The sequence below is a fragment of the Bos taurus genome, chromosome 16, assembly GCF_002263795.3.
Source record: "Bos taurus isolate L1 Dominette 01449 registration number 42190680 breed Hereford chromosome 16, ARS-UCD2.0, whole genome shotgun sequence".
NCBI classification, from domain to species: domain Eukaryota; kingdom Metazoa; phylum Chordata; class Mammalia; order Artiodactyla; family Bovidae; genus Bos; species Bos taurus.
Window position 1 is genome coordinate 54,531,488 of NC_037343.1, and position 19,146 is coordinate 54,550,633.

Genomic DNA, 19,146 nt, shown 5'->3' on the forward strand with positions numbered 1-19,146 from the left:
TGCAGGAGACCGGGGTTCAATCCCTGGGTCAGGAAGATCCCCTGGAGAATGGAATGGCAACTCACTCCAGTATTCTTGCCTGGAGAATTCCACCGACAGAGAAGCCTGGTGGCCCCCAGTCCATGAGATTGGAAAGAGTTGGAGATGACTGAGTGACTAATACTTTCACTTTCATTAACCTAATAACTCACATATTTTAAAACAAATAAAAAACCAGTTTGGGAAGCCTCACTTATTATTTCAATTTCTCCTCAATTTGTTTCATAGATGCTAAGAAAAACATTAGGCTCATTAATGTTAATTAGATTGATTAACAAGGAAATTTTTTTAAAAAGATAGAAATTCTAAAGACTTCTTGCTGCTGCTGCTGCTGCTAAGTCGCTTCAGTCATGTCCGACCCCATAGACGGCAGCCCACCAGGCTCCCCCGGCCCTGGGATTCTCCAGGCAAGAACACTGGAGTGGGTTGCCATTTCCTTCTCCAATGCATGAAAGTGAAAACTGAAAGTGAAGTCGCTCAGTCATGTCCGACTCCTAGCGACCCCATGGACTGCAGCCCACCAGGCTCCTCCATCCATGGGATTTTCCAGGCAGGAGTAGTGGAGTGGGGTGCCATTGCCTTCTCCGAAAGACTTCTTAACAAGCTGGAAAATTTAAAGGTATTCATCTCCCCAAAATAAAAATCTTTAGATGATTATTAAGACACGGAATAAAGAAAACAAATGTTAATGGGGGTTAAAATGTTCTGACACAACACTTTCCAAGGTGGGATGGGTAAAAGGGAGACACCTACGTTAAATGACCTCATACAATTCTGCTCTAATTATTCAGGTTTAAATATGCACATATACACTGGCTGAATCCCTGGCAACTTTTTATACAAAAACAGATAAAGTGGTCAGTGGATAAAACGAAAGGAAAGCTTCTAGGACTCCTTATAAAACCAAGGCTTGTTGATAGGGTCCTAATGGAATCGGAAATTAAAGTTGTAAACTTGAAAAAAATGGAGATAAAATTTCATTAAAAATTGTGTACTTAAAATAGGCTATATATAAGATGGCTATATCTCTTTTCCCTTATTATATTATGGAATAGACATTATATCTCATTAGGAATTGCTTCCTTAGTATAAGGCAGAACCTGTGAATCTGCCCCTCAGAAAGATTAGTTGAAAACACTAAAGGAAACTGATGTTACCTGAACCTGCCCAATACAAAGTAAAAATTAGAGAGCAAATATCCAGGGGCTAATAAAAATAATGATAGAGGGTTCTTTTTGTTGTGGTTGTTCTGGGTTTAACTTGCACAATCAAAAAGAGAGCCTTTGATGAACGCCTTGTACCAGTTTTGAGGGCATCATAAATTGAACTCTCAAATTCTAGAATGTAGAACTCTTGACTTTCAGTTTACTTAGAAATCTTCTCACTTGCATATAAAAAAGGAAGTTAATGACTATATGGTTTGAAAAATCAATCATTTCACATCATTTCCCTGGCAGATCAGTTCTTCAGGGAAATAGAAGCAACTGCTTTGTTTTGCATCTCTGCAAATCCGAGAAATAAACACAGCACACAATAATCTGAGGCTGAACTCTATCAACTCAATCAAGTAAAACCTAAAACTAGTTGAGGAATAAAAAGGTGGGAAAAGAGGCCTTTTTAAACTGCTGGAAAGGCTCCCTTACCCCAAATCTAATTCATAGCCTCTTAAAGAATTGTCAAGCAAAAATACAAAATCTTAAAAAAGTTTTTCCCCCCCAAAAAAAGAAAAAAAAAGTTTTTCCCACATAGTAAAGCCTTAGTCATCTGAGAAAAAATTTTTTAACTTTTTGCAAATGTTATTTATAAATGGTAAATTAACATTGTAATACCTGATTCATAACTGTTGAATTGAAGTTATGAGTTCTCTAGTTTTGTCTGTTTATATATTCTACGTACATTATACATATGATATATCTCTACCTCTAGTTAATATTAGGATAAATAAATTTATAATAAACCTAAAAGTATGTACAAAGTAAATATTTTAAATATAAAGGAAACTGAGTAAGAATTTTAGGTTTATGTGACCTAAGAAATATTCAGTGACTATTCAGAAATATTCAACCCATTAAAATAATATCTGATATTAAATCTAGTTTAAAATTGTTGGTTTAATCAACACAGACATGCCTTAGTTCTTTTTTAGCTTTTTATTCTATATTGGAGAATAGCCAATTAAAAGTTGTGAAAGTTTCAAGTGGACAGCAAAGGAATTCAGTCATGCATACACATGTATCCATTCAATCCCCAAACTCCTGTTCTATCCAAGCTACCACATAATGCTGAGCAGATTTTCCTGTGCTATACAGCAAGACCTTGTTGATTATCTATTTTAAATATAGCAGTATGTGCCTGTGAATCCCAAACTCCCTATCTCTTTCCCCCATTATTCCCCCTGTAAGATCAACTCTGAGTCTGTTCCTATTTTGAAAATAAGGTCATTTGTATCATTTCTTTTAAATTCTGCATATATGGGATGTCATATGATGGTTCTCTTTCTCTGTCTAACTTACTTCCCTTAGAAAGACATGCCTTACTTTTATTGTTCCTAGGTTTTCTGAAGGTCAATAAGTTCATGTTAGTTCTGTTGCAGAGTTTGCCAGCAAGAGAAAATAACTTGGCAAAATGATGATATTTTCTTAATTTATAGAGTAAAGGTAGTATTTTTCAGGTAAATGTTAGAAATAATTATGTTTTGGGTATGTCTATCTAAAACAGTTTCTCCAGATTTTTGATAACTTAAAACTTTAGAATTTTGCAAAATTAAGTTAAATGATCGTTATTCACTGAGTATCCATTCAAGTAACATAAAATACAGAAACATTAATTGCTAATGAGGTCCTGGTTTATTTAATTTTGTCTTCTTACCCAAGGAAATCTAAAGATTTTGGAGTTTATTAAACACATTAAGCCCGGAGAAGGCAATGGCACACCACTCCAGTACTCTTGCCTGGAAAATCCCATGGACGGAGGAGCCTGGTGGGCTGCAGTCCACGGGGTCGCTAGAGTCGGACACGACTGAGCGACTTCACTTTCACACATTGGAGAAGGAAATGGCAACCCACTCCAGTGTTCTTGCCTGGAGAATCCCAGGAACGGGGAAGCTTGGTGGGCTGCTGTCTATGGGGTCGCACAGAGTTGGACACGACTGAAGCGACTTAGCAGCAGCAGCAAACACATTAAGGAATGAAACTCTGCTATGAGAAAATACATGGTTCTAGAGGCTACAATCTCTTCATGGCTGCTCCAGCAGAGTGCAGCCGCTGTTCCTTACCTTGGACGAGGGGTATCTCCTCACTGCCGCTCTTCCTAACCTTCAACGTGGGATAGGTCCTCTAGGCCCTCCTGTGCCCGCGAAGCCACCGCTCCTTGGACGCGGGGTAGCTCCTCTCTGCCGCCGCCCCTGACCTCGGACGCGGGGTAACTCCTCCCGGCTGCCGCCCCTGACCTCGACGAGCAGTAGCTCCTCTCGGCCGCCGCCCCTGGCCTCCGACGCGGGGTATCTCCTCTAGGCCGCCGCCCCTGGCCCCCGACGCGGGGTAGCTCCTCCCGGCTGCCGCCCCTGACCTCGACGAGGAGTAGCTCCTCCCGGCCGCCATCCCTGACCTCGGACGCGGGGTAGCTCCTCCCGGCCGCCGTCCCTGACCTCGGACGCGGGGTAACTCCTCCCGGCTGCCGCCCCTGACCTCGACGAGCAGTAGCTCCTCTCGGCCGCCGCCCCTGGCCTCCGACGCGGGGTATCTCCTCTAGGCCGCCGCCCCTGGCCCCCGACGCGGGGTAGCTCCTCCCGGCTGCCGCCCCTGACCTCGACGAGGAGTAGCTCCTCCCGGCCGCCATCCCTGACCTCGGACGCGGGGTAGCTCCTCCCGGCCGCCGTCCCTGACCTCGGACGCGGGGTAACTCCTCCAGGCCGCCGCCCCTGGCACCCGACGCGGGGTAGCTCCTCCGGGCCGCCGCCCCTGGCCTCCGACGCGGGGTAGCTCCTCTCGGCCGCCGCCCCCGGCCTCCGACGTGGGGTATCTCCTCTCGGCCGCCGCCCCCGGCCTCCGACGCGGGGTAGCTCCTCTAGGCCGCCGCCCCCGGCCTCCGACGCGGGGTATCTCCTCTCGGCCGCCGCCCCCGGCCTCCGACGCGGGGTAGCTCCTCTAGGCCGCCGCCCCCGGCCTCCGACGCGGGGTAGCTCCTCTAGGCCGCCGCCCCCGGCCTCCGACGCGGGGTAGCTCCTCTAGGCCGCCGCCCCCGGCCTCGGACGCGGGGTAGCTCCTCTAGGCCGCCGCCCCCGGCCTCCGACGCGGGGTATCTCCTCTAGGCCGCCGCGCCCGGCCTCCGACACGGGGTAGCTCCTCTAGGCCGCCGCCCCTGGCCTCCGACGTGGGGTATCTCCTCTAGGCCGCCGACCCTGGCCTTGGACGCGGGGTAGCTCCTCTCGGCCACCGCCACTAACCTCGGACGCGGGGTAGCTCCTCTCGGCCACCGCCACTAACCTCGGACGCAGGGTAGCTCCTCCTGGCCGCTGCCCCTGGCCTCGGACATGGGGTTGGTCCTCCCGGCCGCTGCCCCTAGCCTCGGGTGTTGGGGAGCTCCTCCCGGCCGCCACCCCTGGCCTCGGGCATGGGCGCGTGGGGTAGCTCCTCCCAGCCGCCACCCCTGACCTCGGACGTGGTGTAGCTCCTCTCAGTCACCCCTGACCTCGGACGCGGGGTAGCTCCTCCCGCCGCCGCCCCTGACCTCGGACGCAGGGTAGCTCCTCCCGGCCGCCGCCCCTGGCCTCGGATGCAGGGTAGCTCCTCCCGGCCACCGCCCCTAGCCTCGGGTGTGGGGTAGCTCCTCCCGGCCACCACCCTGGCCTCGGACACTGGGTAGCTCCTCCTGGCTGCCGCCCCTGACCACGGGCGCAGGGTAGCTCCTCCCTGCCGCCGCCCCTGGCCTCAGACACGGGGTTGGTCCTCCCGGCCGCCGCCCCTAGCCTCTGGTGTGGGGTAGCTCCTCCCGGCCGCCACCCCTGGCCTCGGGCATGGGCGCGTGGGGTAGCTCCTCCCAGCCACCACCCCTGACCTAGGACGCGGTGTAGCTCCTCTCAGCCGCCCCTGACCTCGGGCACGGGGGTAGCTCCTCCCAGCCACTGCCCCTAACCTCAGACTTGGGTAGCTCCTCTCGGCCGTTTCTGCGCCATAGCAGCCTGGCACTCTCTGCCACTGCCCCTGACCTCGGATGTGGGGTGACTCCTTTGGCCACTGCCCTTTGGGCATGGGGTACTCCTGGCTTCTGCCCCTGACCTCGGACATGGGGTAACTCATCTTGGCCGCTGCCCTTCAGGCATGGGGTCCTCCTGGCTTCTCCCCTGACCTCGGACGTGGGATAGCTCCTCTCAGCCGCGCTTAGTCTGCTGGTCACAGCCGCCCACTGGTCAATCTAATCACACTAGGACCACAGCCTTGTCTAACTCAATTAAACTAAGCCATGCCCGTGGGGCAACCCAAAACAGTGGGTCATGGTGGAGAGATCTGACAGAATGGGGTCCACTGGAGAAGGGAATGGCAAACCACTTCAGTATTCTTGCCTTGAGAACCCCATGAACAGTATGAAAAGGCAAAATGATAGGATACTGAAAGAGGAACTCCTCAGGTCAGTAGGTGCCCAACATGCTACTGGAAATCAGTGGAGAAATAACTCCAGAAAGAATGAAGGGATGGAGCCAAAGCAAAAATAATACCCAGCTGTGGATGTGACTGGTGATGACAAGGTCTGATGCTGTAAGGAGCAATATTGCATAGGAACCTGGAATGTCAGGTCCATGAATCAAGGCATATTGGAAGTGGTCAAACAAGAGATGGCAAGAGTGAATGTCGACATTCTAGGAATCAGCGAACTAAAATGGACTGGAATGGGTGAATTTAACTCAGATGACCATTATATCTACTACTGCAGGCAGGAATCCCTCAGAAGAAATGGAGTAGCCATCATGGTCAACAGAAGAGTTCGAAATATAGTACTTGGATGCAATCTCAAAAACGGCAGAATGATCTCTGTTCGTTTCCAAGGCAAACCATTCAATATCACAGTAATCCAAGTCTATGCCCCAACCAGTAACGCTGAAAAAGCTGAAGTTGAACGGTTCTATGAAGACCTACAAGACCTTTCAGAACACTCAAAAAAGATGTCCTTTTCATTATAGGGGACTGGAATGCAAAAGTAGGAAGTCAAGAAACACCTGGAATAACAGGAAAATTTGGCCTTGGAATACGGAATGAAGCAGGGCAAAGACTAATAGAGTTTTGCCAAGAAAATGCACTGGTCATAGCAAACACCTTCTTCCAACAACACAAGAGAAGACTCTACACATGAACATCACCAGATGGTCAACAACGAAATCAGATTGATTATATTCTTTGCAGCCAAGGATGGAGACGCTCTATACAGACAATAAAAACAAGACCAGGAGCTGACTGTGGCTCAGATCATGAACTCCTTATTACCAAATTCAGACTTCAATTGAAGAAAGTACGGAAAACCACTAGACCATTCAGGTATGACCTAAATCAACTCCCTTATGATTATACAGTGGAAGTGAGAAATAGATTTATGGGCCTAGATCTGATAGATAAGGTGCCTGATGAACTATGGAATGAGGTTCGTGACCTTGTACAGGAGACAGGGATGAAGACCATCCCCATGGAAAAGAAATGCAAAAAAGCAGAATGGCTGTCTGTGGAGGCCTTACAAATAGCTGTGAAAAGAAGAGAAGTGAAAAGCAAAGGAGAAAAGGAAAGATATAAGCATCTGAATGCAGAGTTCCAAAGAATAGCAAGAAGAGATAAGAAAGCCTTCCTCAGCGATCAATGCAAAGAAATAGAGGAAAACAACAGAATGGGAAAGACTAGAGATCTCTTCAAAAAAAATTAGAGATACCAAGGGGACATTTCATGCAAAGATGGGCTCTATAAAGGACAGAAATGGTATGGACCTAACAGAAGCAGAAGATACTAAGAAGTGGTGGCAAGAATACACAGAAGAACTGTATGAAAAAGATCTTCACGACCAAGGTAATCACAGTGGTGTGATCACTCACCTAGAGCCAGACATCCTGGAATGTGAAGTCAAGGGGGCCTTAGGAAGCATCATTATGAACAAAGCTAGTGGAGGTGATGGAATTCCAGTTGAGCTATTTCAAATCCTGAAAGATGATGCTGTGAAAGTGCTGCACTTAATATGCCAGCAAATTTGGAAAACTCAGCAGTGGCCACAGGACTGGAAAAGGTCAGTTTTCATTCCAATCCCAAAGAAAGGCAATGCCAAAGAATGCTCAAACTACCACACAATTGCACTCATCTCACACACTAGTAAAGTAATGCTCAAAATTCTCCAAGCCAAGCTTCAGCAATATGTGAACCGTGAACTTCCTGATGTTCAAGCTGGTTTCAGAAAAGGCAGAGGAACCAGATATCAAATTGCCAACATCCGCTGGATCATCAAAAAATCAAGAGAGTTCCAGAAAAACATCTATTTCTGCTTTATTGACTATGCCAAAGCCTTTGACTGTGTGGATCACAAGAAACTGTGGAAAATTCTGAAAGAGATGGGAATACCAGACCACCTGACCTGCCTCTTGAGAAACCTGTATGCAGGTCAGGAAGCAACAGTTAGAACTGGACATGGAACAACAGACTGGTTCCAAATAGGAAAAGGAGTACATCAAGGCTGTATATTGTCACCCTGCTTATTTAACTTCTATGCAGAGTACATCATGAGAAACGCTGGACTGGAAGAAACACAAGCTGGAATCAAGATTGCCAGGAGAAATATCAATATCCTCAGATATGCAGATGACACCACCCTTATGGCAGAAAGTGAAGAGGAACTCAAAAGCCTCTTGATGAAAGTGAAAGTGGAGAGTGAAAAAGTTGGCTTAAAGCTCAACATTCAGAAAACGAAGATCATGGCATGTGGTCCCATCACTTCATGGGAAATAGATGGGGAAACAGTGGAAACAGTGTCAGACTTTATTTTTCGGGGCTCCAAAATCACTGCAGATGGTCACTGCAGCCATGAAATTAAAAGACGCTTACTCCTTGGAAGGAGAGTTATGACCAACCTAGATTGCATATTCAAAAGCAGAGACATTACTTTGCCAACAAAGGTCCGTCTAGTCAAGGCTATGGTTTTTCCTGTAGTCATGTATGGATGTGAGAGTTGGACTGGGAAGAAGGCTGAGTGCTGAAGAATTGATGCTTTTGAACTGTGGTGTTGGAGAAGACTCTTGAGAGTCCCTTGGACTGCAAGGAAATCCAACCAGTCCATTCTGAAGGAGATCAGCCCTGGAATTTCTTTGGAAGGAATGATGCTGAAGCTGAAACTCCAGTACTTTGGCCACCTCATGCAAAGAGTTGACTCATTGGAAAAGACTCTGATGCTGGGAGGGATTGGGGGCAGGGGGAGAAGGGGATGACAGAGGATGAGATGGCTGGATGGCATCACTGACTCAATGGACGTGAGTCTGAGTGAACTCCGGGAGTTGGTGATGGACAGGGAGCGCTGATGTGCTGGGATTCATGGGGTTGAAAAGAGTCGGACATGACTGAGCGACTGAACTGAACTGAGAGGGTACAAGATAGATACCTTATTTTGCCAATGAGGATTGTTGGTGTGTTCAAAATTCCTTGCTTCTTGGCTTCTGCTGGAGATTTGGGTCTTTAAGAGTTGAGAATTCTAACTGAAATATGTAATTAAAGCTACAAGAAATATTAAGGGAAACATTTCAGTGTGCAAGGAAAGTAAGATGTGTGTTTTCAGCCAAAAGAAAAAGAAAAAAGATATGGGGAATAGAAATGTATTTTTTTAAAAGGAAAGAAAGTTATTTTGTACTAAAGCTGGTTGTTTCTCGACAGGAAAGAGAATAAAGAATAGACTACTATACATACAGAAAGCCGTGTAAAGTTTATAAACAGAGACCCCTAAGAAAAGATTTTTGTACAAAGTGAGGGTGTAATCAGATTGAATTTAATTAAGTAAATGAAGTTTGTCATTGAGAGTGGGCTGGTACAGGTCTGCATTTTACTGTTCTCTTTCTGTTAAGAGAACAGAGGATTTTTTGTTTGTTTTTTAAGTTGAATTATTTTTTTATAACAGACTGTGAGCTTCTTTGCTTTCTAATAATCTGTATTTGCCTTAAAAAATCTTCTATTGTCATGTTGGTTGAATGAATAAATATTGTTTCACAGTGACCTATGCTTCTCTATGACCACATTTGATACATTTGGATACCTTTGACATATTTTCCCATGTCAAATTCTAAATAAATTTCTTTTGACCTCTAGGTAACTTTGAGCTGCTTCCAAAGGCCCCAGAAAAGTCCCAAAGAGAAATATTAAACACATTAAATGTATTTGGTATGCTAAGTCCGTGGAAACATCACATAGGTGGTGGTAAACCCTTCTTGGGTTATATTGTGTGGGTGCTGCTGCTGCTACTGCTGCTAAGCCGCTTCAGTCGTGTCCGACTCTGCAACCCCGTAGACGGCAGGTCACCAGGCTCCCCCATCCCTGGGATTCTCCAGGCAAGAACACTGGAGTGGGTTGCCATTACCTTCTCCAATGCATGAAAGTGAAAAGTGAAAGTGAAGTCACTCAGTTGAGTCCGACTCTTCGTCCATGGGGTTTTCCAGGCAAGAGTACTGGAGTGTAAGTGTCATTCATACAGTTAGTCGCTCAAGTTGTGTCTGACTCTTTGCGACCTGCCAGGCTCCTCTGTCCATGGGATTCTCCATGCAAAAATACTGGAGTGGGTTGCCATTTCCTTCTTCAGGGTATCTTGCTGACTCAGGGATCGAACCCGAGTCTCCTATGTTGGCAGGCGGGTTCTTTACTGTCTGAGCCACAGGGAAGCCTGTCATTAATACAGATATTCTAAAATATATGTGGACTTTCTAAAAACCTGATATGTGCTGGTACAATGTTATCAGTCATAATTCTAGTTCTTATCTTGAAATGTTGTGTGTCACCGAAATACCCAAGTTTCCTTTCAATTGCATCATAATCAGATCTTTAATCCTACCACTTGAAGTCTTTTGTTATTTATCAACAATAATTGTTTTGCTCTGATACTTTTATAAAAGGAAAATCTTTGAAAAGATTCATAAAGAGAACTTTTAGGCAAATATAAATTTCTGGTGATTTTAGACCATTCCATTGAACTGGGTAAGAAATTATAAAACTAATGGAAAACCTGATGACTTCATTCAGATCAATAGGAAATAATTGGGAATGGAATGAATGAACTGAAAATATGATTTATAATTTTATGATTTATTTTGAAATACATTGGCTTTTTGTATTTCTTTTCCAGAAAATCTTTCCTCTTTGCTAACTATGACTTACAACAAGTTGATAAATTATTCTTTTGTAAACAACAGTGAAGCATTTATCCACTTCTCTCTTCCTGATACTTTAGAATTTGGCTTCTCCATCTGACTCCCATCTGGACTTGATGGTTTATTACAACCAGATTATAATTAGTTATGCTAACCATTGTGTTAATTTATTCTCTCTTGCCGTTTTCAACTTATTTCTACCTTGTGCTTCTGCTGTACTCAGACTTTATTAATATTATTAGTAGTATTACTTATATCTTGTCTATTTTATAAGGCTGTCATCTGTCACATTACTCAATCGTTAACCAGGCCTCCAACAAAGTAATGATGACTGTGTGCTCAGTTGCTTTATTTGTGCCCAACTCTTTGAGACTCTATGGACCATAGCTCACCAGACTCCTCTGTTCATGGGATTCTCCAGCCATGAATACTGGAGTGAGTTGACATGCTTTCCTCCAGGGGATCTTCCCTACCCAGGGATCGAATCCAGGTCCCTGAATTGCAGATTCTTTTATCACTGAGCCACCAGGGAAGCCCTGCGTGTGTGTTAGTCACTTAGTCATGTCCAGCTCTTTGTGATCCCATAGACAGCAGCCCACCAGGCTCCCCCGTCCCTGGGATTCTCCAGGCAAGAACACTGGAGTGGGTTGCCATTTCCTTCTCCAATGCATGAAAGTGAAAAGTGCAAGTGAAGTCGCTCAGTCGTGTCTAACCCTCAGCAACCCCATGGACTACAGCCTTCCAGGCTCCTCCATCCATGGGATTTTCCAGGCAAGAGTACTGGAGTGGGGTGCCATTGGTTTTCACTGAGGATCCCTTTATTTCTGACCATTTCTTAACAACCTTAACAACATTTCAGTCAACTCAGGTATGACTCTAACAAGAGTATCTCAAGCCCTTTTCCCTCAAAGAAATTTAGGTTCACATTTCCAACTGTATAGGATACATGGCCCCCAAAGTCATATCAAGTCCCCAAGCCAACATTTCTGCCTGCAATCCTGCACCTTTACTGGATCACCTTAACTTTTCCCACTTGAAGTAAACAGATGTGAAAAACCATTGATCTCTGCTCCTATACAATGCCACTGTAGCCTCATTTTAGTTTCCAAGGAAGCTTTTGATAGAGGCATCAAATAGGCAGAACTATTGCAGTGGTAGGTAATAGGCTCCATGTGATAGAGCATGTCATCACTGCAGTGAAGAAAGGGGCTGGAGCTAAGCCAGATGGTCCTGGGCTGTCCTAGGACTTTCAGAATCGCCTTCAACCCAGCCTGAAGCTGAGCAAATCTCCCTTGGAGTAAAACTCCTTGAGACCTATAACTCTCCCGAGGGGCAGAATAAAATTCTTTACTTAAATTGGGCAGCCCAGCAGTATGGAGAAGCAGCTTCTCCGTGGCAGCCATGGATAGGATGTTCCCTCACAGACTGAGGACCAGAGCTGGAAGCAGAGGCTCAGGGCAGGCAGGATGGCCTCAAGTTGGGAGTCCAAGATCTCACAGTCATCTAAGCCCAGTTCCAGGACAGTGGCTGCTACTTTCTCCAGCAGAATTTGAAGGATCACAGGCCTAAAGTTGGTCACAATGACCCCACTCAGATCCAGGCCCTTTAGCTGACTGATGCTCGGACACTGGGACAGATGGATCAAGTCTGATTCCGTGAGCAGGCAGTGCATTATTGCGAGGTTTTCCAAGCTGGTCTTCAGGCACCTGAGGAGAAATCTAGAAATTAGGTCTGAGAAATCGGGGAGTCAAGTGACCTCCAGGTGGGAGACAAATGATTTGACTAAAGTCAAGGTCTTTCTAACCACCTTCAAGTCAGCACCCAGGATGTCGTCTCATTTTAGCCTGAGTCCCTTCACTTTCACTGTATGACCAGGTCAAATTCCCAGAATCTGGAAAATTCTTTTCCTCATCTCTCAAGCAGAGTACAACATATTCCACTTCTTTAAGAGGATGAATCAAGATAATGGATTTTCTATAACAAGCTCATAGAAGAGCCTGACACCTTGTCTCAATAAAGAGTAGACATCACTGAATTGTTTTATTGGGGGGGAAGAAAAAATTCTCTCAAACCAGGCTTTTCTTCAATCATTTCTTGGTCCGAAGGCTTCCTTATCTCTTGGTCAGATAAGGCACCTCAGTGACATGAATAGAGAACCAACCTAGGCAAAACCCACAACATTAGCTAAGGTTGACAGTTAGCAGGGGCTCACTTACATCCCTGCATCATCTGTAAATCACCTACAGATTTTTACTATCCTTTTGGCTCCCATCATTTCCAGAATCTTTATTAAGACATATGGAGCAGAAAACAATCTTTTGAAGACAGGCGATCTGAGACAGGCTCATTGTGGTCCCGAAGCTAGTGAGCATAGAGCTTCTCTTTAAAAACATTAAAGTCTAATGTGGTCTCTCCGTCTTTCACTTTCCTATGTTCTTAAATCATCTGAACACAGATATCCCTTCCTAAGGCAGAAATGACAAACCCTCCATCAGCAGATATGAACTCCCCAATCTGTAGCGCCTTAGTAGTGTGTCCCTTTCCAGAATCTGGATCCAAGTTTGGCCTCCTACCTTGATTTCTGTGGTCGTGTGATACCACACTTCAGGATAGAGCTGCAGAGGACAACATGCAAATAACATGCTAGCGTGGTGTTCACTGTTACTTGGTCAGTGGTGCCAGTCTCACCTTAGCATCTGGTCCAGATGGCCACTGAGGAAGGAGGGACATTCCATAGAGAGATCCTGGAGGTGGTGCAGCTTGAGGAACCGAGAGGTAAATTGGACAACCTGCTGCTCCTGCTCCTCAAAGGCAGACACAAGAATGGGGGAGAGGATGAGTCTCTGTACGCTGTGCATCTGACCCAGGAGAGGAGCAAACAGGGTCAGGGTGGACAGCTGCCAGATGCAATTCACTTGCACCTCCTGGAGACTGCTGCTGCTGCTGCTGCTAAGTCACTTCAGTCATGTCCGACTCTCATCAAATGCAGAAACTTCATAAGGTTTTTGATGGGGATTGAATCAATAGTCAGCTTCTTACAGCACAGGTATATCAAATCTTTTCTATCTGCCATCCACAAGATGAGGCAGGTGAGGAATTCACCCATGGTCCTTTCCTTGAGACAAAGTTCTATGAACACCTCCAAGGGAGCCAAGGGTATTCCTTTCCTTAAACTGTCCTCAGACATTGGTGCCATCAGTGAGCTTGAGGACCCATGGTCCATGTCTCCAGATCACATGCTCCAGCAGTTCTGGCCAGTATTCCTTAAATCCAGCACCTGCAGTTTGTACCTCCTAATGGGAAACAGTAGATTGAGTGGGATGGTTTAAGATACATACTGAATGAAACCACAGTCTCCAAATTGAGGCAATACTCGGACTTCCTACTTGTGCTTGTACTTCACCATTCTAATATCAGCAGCTGCCTTGTCCTCTTCCCTCTCTGCCCCACCTCCCTCTGTCTCCTTTTCCCCTTCCATCCTCCACTTTAGATAGCTTTTCAATTTCCACTATCTTTAGCATCCCTGGGAGGAAATGGGGGTATATTCTCCTAGGCTCTCCTGCATCTTAGGCACTCCTACACTTCCTGAAAGCATTTCCCAAAGTGAGCTCAACTATGGCCAAGTCTCTGTGTTTCTTCGTTGGCATCATCAGAAGCCTTTCATTCATTCCTTGGCCATCCACTCTCCCTGACACCAGCAGTCTCTTCAGAGAAGTCTTTAAACTTGCCAATGTACCTGGATCAGACTCACCTTAGGTGAACCTTGTGGGTAAGCAAGGCATTAAGTCCATCCAGGATTGCTTCTAAAGTTCCCTTGTGAGGCATGTGCATCAGGCCCCCCAGAGGCAGATGGACAAAGGGCAAGGCTCGCACCATGGCCTTCAGAGTCTCTGGGTGTCTCCCATAGAAGGCCTTCTTAAACTTGGCAGGAAGAGCTCAGTGGGCAGAAACTCCAGAGCAGCGATAGCCGAGGCTTCATCCTTCAGCAGGCTCCCTGCTGCTAGTTACAGGAGTCTAAGTGGGGTCTGGACACTCATTCTGACTCTCCTTCAAAAGGAAATCTGTGAAAACTGTCAGGGAACAAGGTATACTTCTCAGGCCAAGCAGGAACACACATTAGTCTGTTTCCCAGCCTTCAGAGGAACAAACTCAGAGCCAAAGTCACTGCTCTGACAGGGGTGGAAGAGCCTCAAGTTTTCCCAGTTCCACTCTAAGCTCAGTGGACACAATGCCGTAACCCTGCCTCTCCTGGCATCAGAACAAGTATCCCACGAGTACCGAGGAGGGAGAAAGGTAACCACTGTTCATCTCCTTCCACTGTTTTGTGAGTTATGTCCCACTGAGAAGTGGGTACAAAGGAACCTGAAACCTGATCCCCATCTTTTTGCAGGTAAAACTTTCAGTCCATCACTTAGGGCCATAACTCTGGGAAGGGAGCTATCATGTGGACCAATGCAGCCTCTTTCCTCAGTTTCCAGTTAATCTGGCCCGTAAAGATTAATAAGATAGCTCTAAAATGAATGCCATTTGTGCACCAAGTATTTTTTAAAATGTATTAGATGTCAAGAAATAAATTTCAAACAGATAGGTTGTTTTCCTTAAAAAGAATATCTGCTTGGTTAAGATATTTTAAATGATATAAACCAAAGTCCAAATCAATATTCTGGGGATTACAGCAACAGTAAACTGAAAGGCAAAACCAAAGCCTTAAATCTGTTCATCTGAAAAGAAAGAAAAAGAAAAACTCTCCCTTCCATCCAGAGTTGCCTGTCACCATTTGAGACCTGCAGACCGTGGATAAAACGAGAGTGTCCTTTTATGAGGCTGATAACTTACCAGCTGTGCTATGGTTGGTGGGGTGCTCAGATCTTAGATCTGGTAGAGAACCCAGGAGTCACTCCAGAGGGAGAAATCTCTGCATCTCTTCTTCAATGCCTGAGGTTTTTATAGGCCTTTCTAATCACATTGTCCCCCTTTCCAACTGTTTACACCTAATCAGAGACAAATGCATCATTAGATTCCAGAGTGTCCATCATGTTAATCCTGATTAGATCTTAGCCTATATCCAGGTGAAGTGATTGAATCAGATATTCATTCAGGAAAGAGTATGGAGAAGGGATGGATTCAAAGAATAATTCATTGATTCACTCCACAAATCTTGATTGAGTTTCACTAACAGGAATAGTTGCAGCCTTGAGTGTAAGAGACAAAGAAGGGTTTAAACAGTTTCTGAGATTATAAATAAAAACCAAAATGAAAATTATCATTATTGAGGGATTTTTGGCCATATCAAAATTATGAAACTGTTCCAGAATTGAAATAGTTTCCAGACAGTTGTGTCATTCCCCAAAGAAGCATCACAAAGTTGTCCCCATATCAGAATGTCAATTAGGTGTTATGTAGGTAACATAGTAGATTGTGAGCTAATTCAGGAAGCAAAGGAAACGAAATTGGGGTTGCGGTTAGTCCTCCAGAGTTAAGTCAGGCTTCTTTAAAGCAGGTCAGGTCAAAATCACAATGAGAAGTAAGGGTGAGGGCTGGACATTGTGGAGCAGGGCATTCCTAAAGGTGTATTGAATCTTTTCTATCTGCCATCCACTGGCAGAATGACTCAAGTGTGAAGTGTGGCATCACATGACCACAGAAATCAATGTAGGAGGTCAAACTTGGATCTGGACCTTGGAATGACTCAAGATAGTGTATAAAATTGGGTTTATTTTTCTTATTACATTTTTACCAAAAACCCATGTTTTGCAAAACTAAAACAAAAAAGTAATGTGAATTGTATCATTTTAAAAATGTAACACCTTTTATTGTTGTTGTCCAGTCACTCCATCCTTTCTCACTCTTCACGACCCCACGGACTGTGGCACGCCAGGGCTCCCTGTTCCTCACAATCTCCTGGAGTTTGCTCAAGTTCATGTCCATGTAACATCTTTGTTGGGATATAATTTACTACTATGCAGTTCATCTTTTTCCTAATTTAATTTTTATTTCATATTGAGTTATATTTGATTTACAACAGTGTTCATTTCAGATGTATAGGTAATTGATTCAGTTATCCATATACACATATCCATTCTTCATCCCATACAGGTTGAATCTTTTCCTATAAAGGAATATTATAGAATATTGAGCAGAGCTCCTCCTCTACACAGGACTCTGGCCTGACTTCCAGGTGCAAGAAACCCAGGAGGACTTGAAGGAAACCTACTGTGAACTCAACGGAAGGGAAGGGGACAGGAGATCAACCCTCCCAAAATGTACCCCCAATTGCCAAATGCCTCTGGTCTCCTTGTGGATTTTGGACCCAGGTGGGTTCTGGGTCCTCTCCTACACGAGGCCAGGTACAACTGTCCTGCAACTGAGACTTCTCAAGAGCAGGGACACAGGACTGTGTGAGCACACCTGAGGCAGCGGGGCCCTGACTCTGCACCTGATAGACGGATAGGGCTCACCTGCACTGCAGGCCCTGGGATGGTCCTGGTCTCAGCCCCTCCGTCTCTCCCTCCCAGAGATCCAGAGTCCTGTAGGTGTGGTTCTGCCCTTGATTTCTGTTGATCCCATTGGAAGTTGCCCCAGCATTGCAGTCAGGCCCCAGGTTCTAGAAGTGGATACACTGGTGGGCTGGAGAGAAGGCTCTGAGCTGGCTCATGCTGGGAGAGGGGGCTGGATGCACAGAAAGAAACATTCTAAATGTTTTTGTGTGGGTGTAGATTCCAATTCATTCAGGGAGAACAAAGAAGTAAGATTGCTGCATAGTATGATAACAGCATGTATTACATTTTTATTCCTTGACAATCTCACCTGTTGGCAGAGATTGGCCCATAGGGCAGTAACTGTCTCTCTGCCACCCTGTGGTCCCACAACCGAACATGGACCCTGGTGCCATAGTAAGCGCTTTTAACTGCATAGTGAATGGAAATCATTACCATCAGTTTATAACCAAATGTTACCTTTTCCTGAAATGTAAATTTGGGAAAAATCAATTTTAAATGGCTATCAATAATTTAAAAATTTGGATATGAAAAAAAAATAGCATTTGTGATGAATATATTTGTATATGAAAGAAAACCTGATATGTTTTCCAGGTTTTGCTGGTTTTGCCCAAGTAAGACAGGCCAACACTCAGGGTAAAATATCCCAATAATACATTTAGAACAAGCACCTTCCCTGAAACTCCTCCTCATCCCAGGTTCCCCTCCAGAAAATTGGGGGGGACAGTGTAGCTTACCTTCTAGACCTCTCTGTGACTTTCTACACATTTATATGAGCATATAGAAATGTCTGCTTTCATCTTTCTTGTAGAAACTGCCATTGTGGTTTTGGTAATCTTGTTTATTTTCACTTGAGGATAGGTCTTAAAGATCTATCCTCATTGATGTCAGCTGGCATCTAGTATTCAATAAAATGAATGTCTCACAGTTTAACCCTTTGCTTATGCATGTACATTTGATTGTGACTTCTTCTTTTTTTTGTTTGTTTTTTTGCTGTTAACACCCACAGACTCCCCAGGTAGTACTAGTGGTAAAGAATCCACCTGCCAATGCTGGAGACACAAGAGACTGGAGTTTGATCCCTGAGTCCAGAAGATGCCCTTGGAGAAGGCAATGGCAACCCACTCCAGTGTTCTTGCCTGGAGAATTTCTTGGACAGAGGAGCCTGGCAGGCTACATCCATGGGGTCATACAGTCCATGGGGTCATAAAGTCCATGGGGATAGTACTTTCACTTTCACTTTAAAGAGGAAACACTTGTCAACTAACTTTTTCATCAATAGGGGAACCCCTTTTATTTGTAATGAACTTTCTTCCAAGATTAGCAGTTTTCAAAATTTTGAGCTCCCCTGCCACCTTGGTTTCTCAGATCTAATTGTGTATTTTCTCCCCAGGTGCCTGAAGACCCCACTGGTAAACCTCACAGTAACTAACTGCTGGCTTACAGAATCAGATTTGATCCATCTGTCCCCGTGTCTGGACATCTGTCATCTCTAAGGCCTGAATCTAAGTGGTGTCACCATGACTGAAATTAGTTCTGGGCTCCTCCAAGCTCTACTGAAGAAACTTGCAGCCACCCTCCAGAAACTGCACTCAGAGCAGTGTGGGATCATGGACTTTTAATTCGATGCCACCCTGCCTGCCCTGAGCAACTGCTTCCAGCCTAAGGCCTTTACCTTCTGTGGGGACCTCCACTCCATGGCCATCTTGGAGAAACTGCTGAGTCACACTGCTGGGCTGCTCAGTTAAAAGGAAGAGTTTTATCCTGTCCCTTGGGAAACCTATAGCTTTCATGGAGCCCTTCATTGGGCAGACTTGCCCAGCTTCAGGCTGAGCAGATTGAGACTGTGAGGGGCTTTGGAGGTCCAAGGGCCATCTGACTTAACTCCAGTCCATGTCCTTGCTGGGGCAATAATATATTCTATCATGAAGAGCCCTTTCTATGCCACTGCAATTCTCCTGCCTAATTGGGTACATCTATCAAAAGCATTTTCCTGGGCAGTTGAAAACTGAAATCTAGGACACAGGTGTATGGTGAAGGGAACAGAGACCCATGTTTCCAGATGTCAGCTCAATTTGAATGTGAAAAAGAAAGATGATTTGTGTGTGTGCGTGCATGCTCAGTTGTGTCCACCTCTTTTGCAACTGCGTGGATGGTAGCCACTAGTCTCCTCAATTGATGGGATTCTCAAGGCAAGAATATTGGAATGGGTTGTCATATTCCAGTGGATCTTCCCGACCCAGG

The 19,146-nt window shown here is 45.3% G+C and overlaps 1 protein-coding gene across 2 annotated transcripts in view; it reads right to left on the reverse strand.

Moving 5' to 3' along the window:
- The window catches only part of LOC517884 (PRAME family member 12), a 34,283-nt gene extending 29,491 nt beyond the window's left edge, over nt 1-4,792 (reverse strand). The window contains exon 1 of one of the 2 annotated variants that reach the window (XM_024976852.2): nt 4,524-4,792. In XM_024976852.2, the coding sequence (XP_024832620.2) occupies nt 4,524-4,572 (49 nt within the window). In that variant the 5' untranslated portion in view covers nt 4,573-4,792. Of the gene's footprint in view, nt 1-3,313; nt 4,267-4,523 lie in introns of those variants that run through there. The other variant, XM_005217221.5, reaches the window with a different exon arrangement.
- Between the last annotated feature and the right edge of the window lie 14,354 nt (nt 4,793-19,146).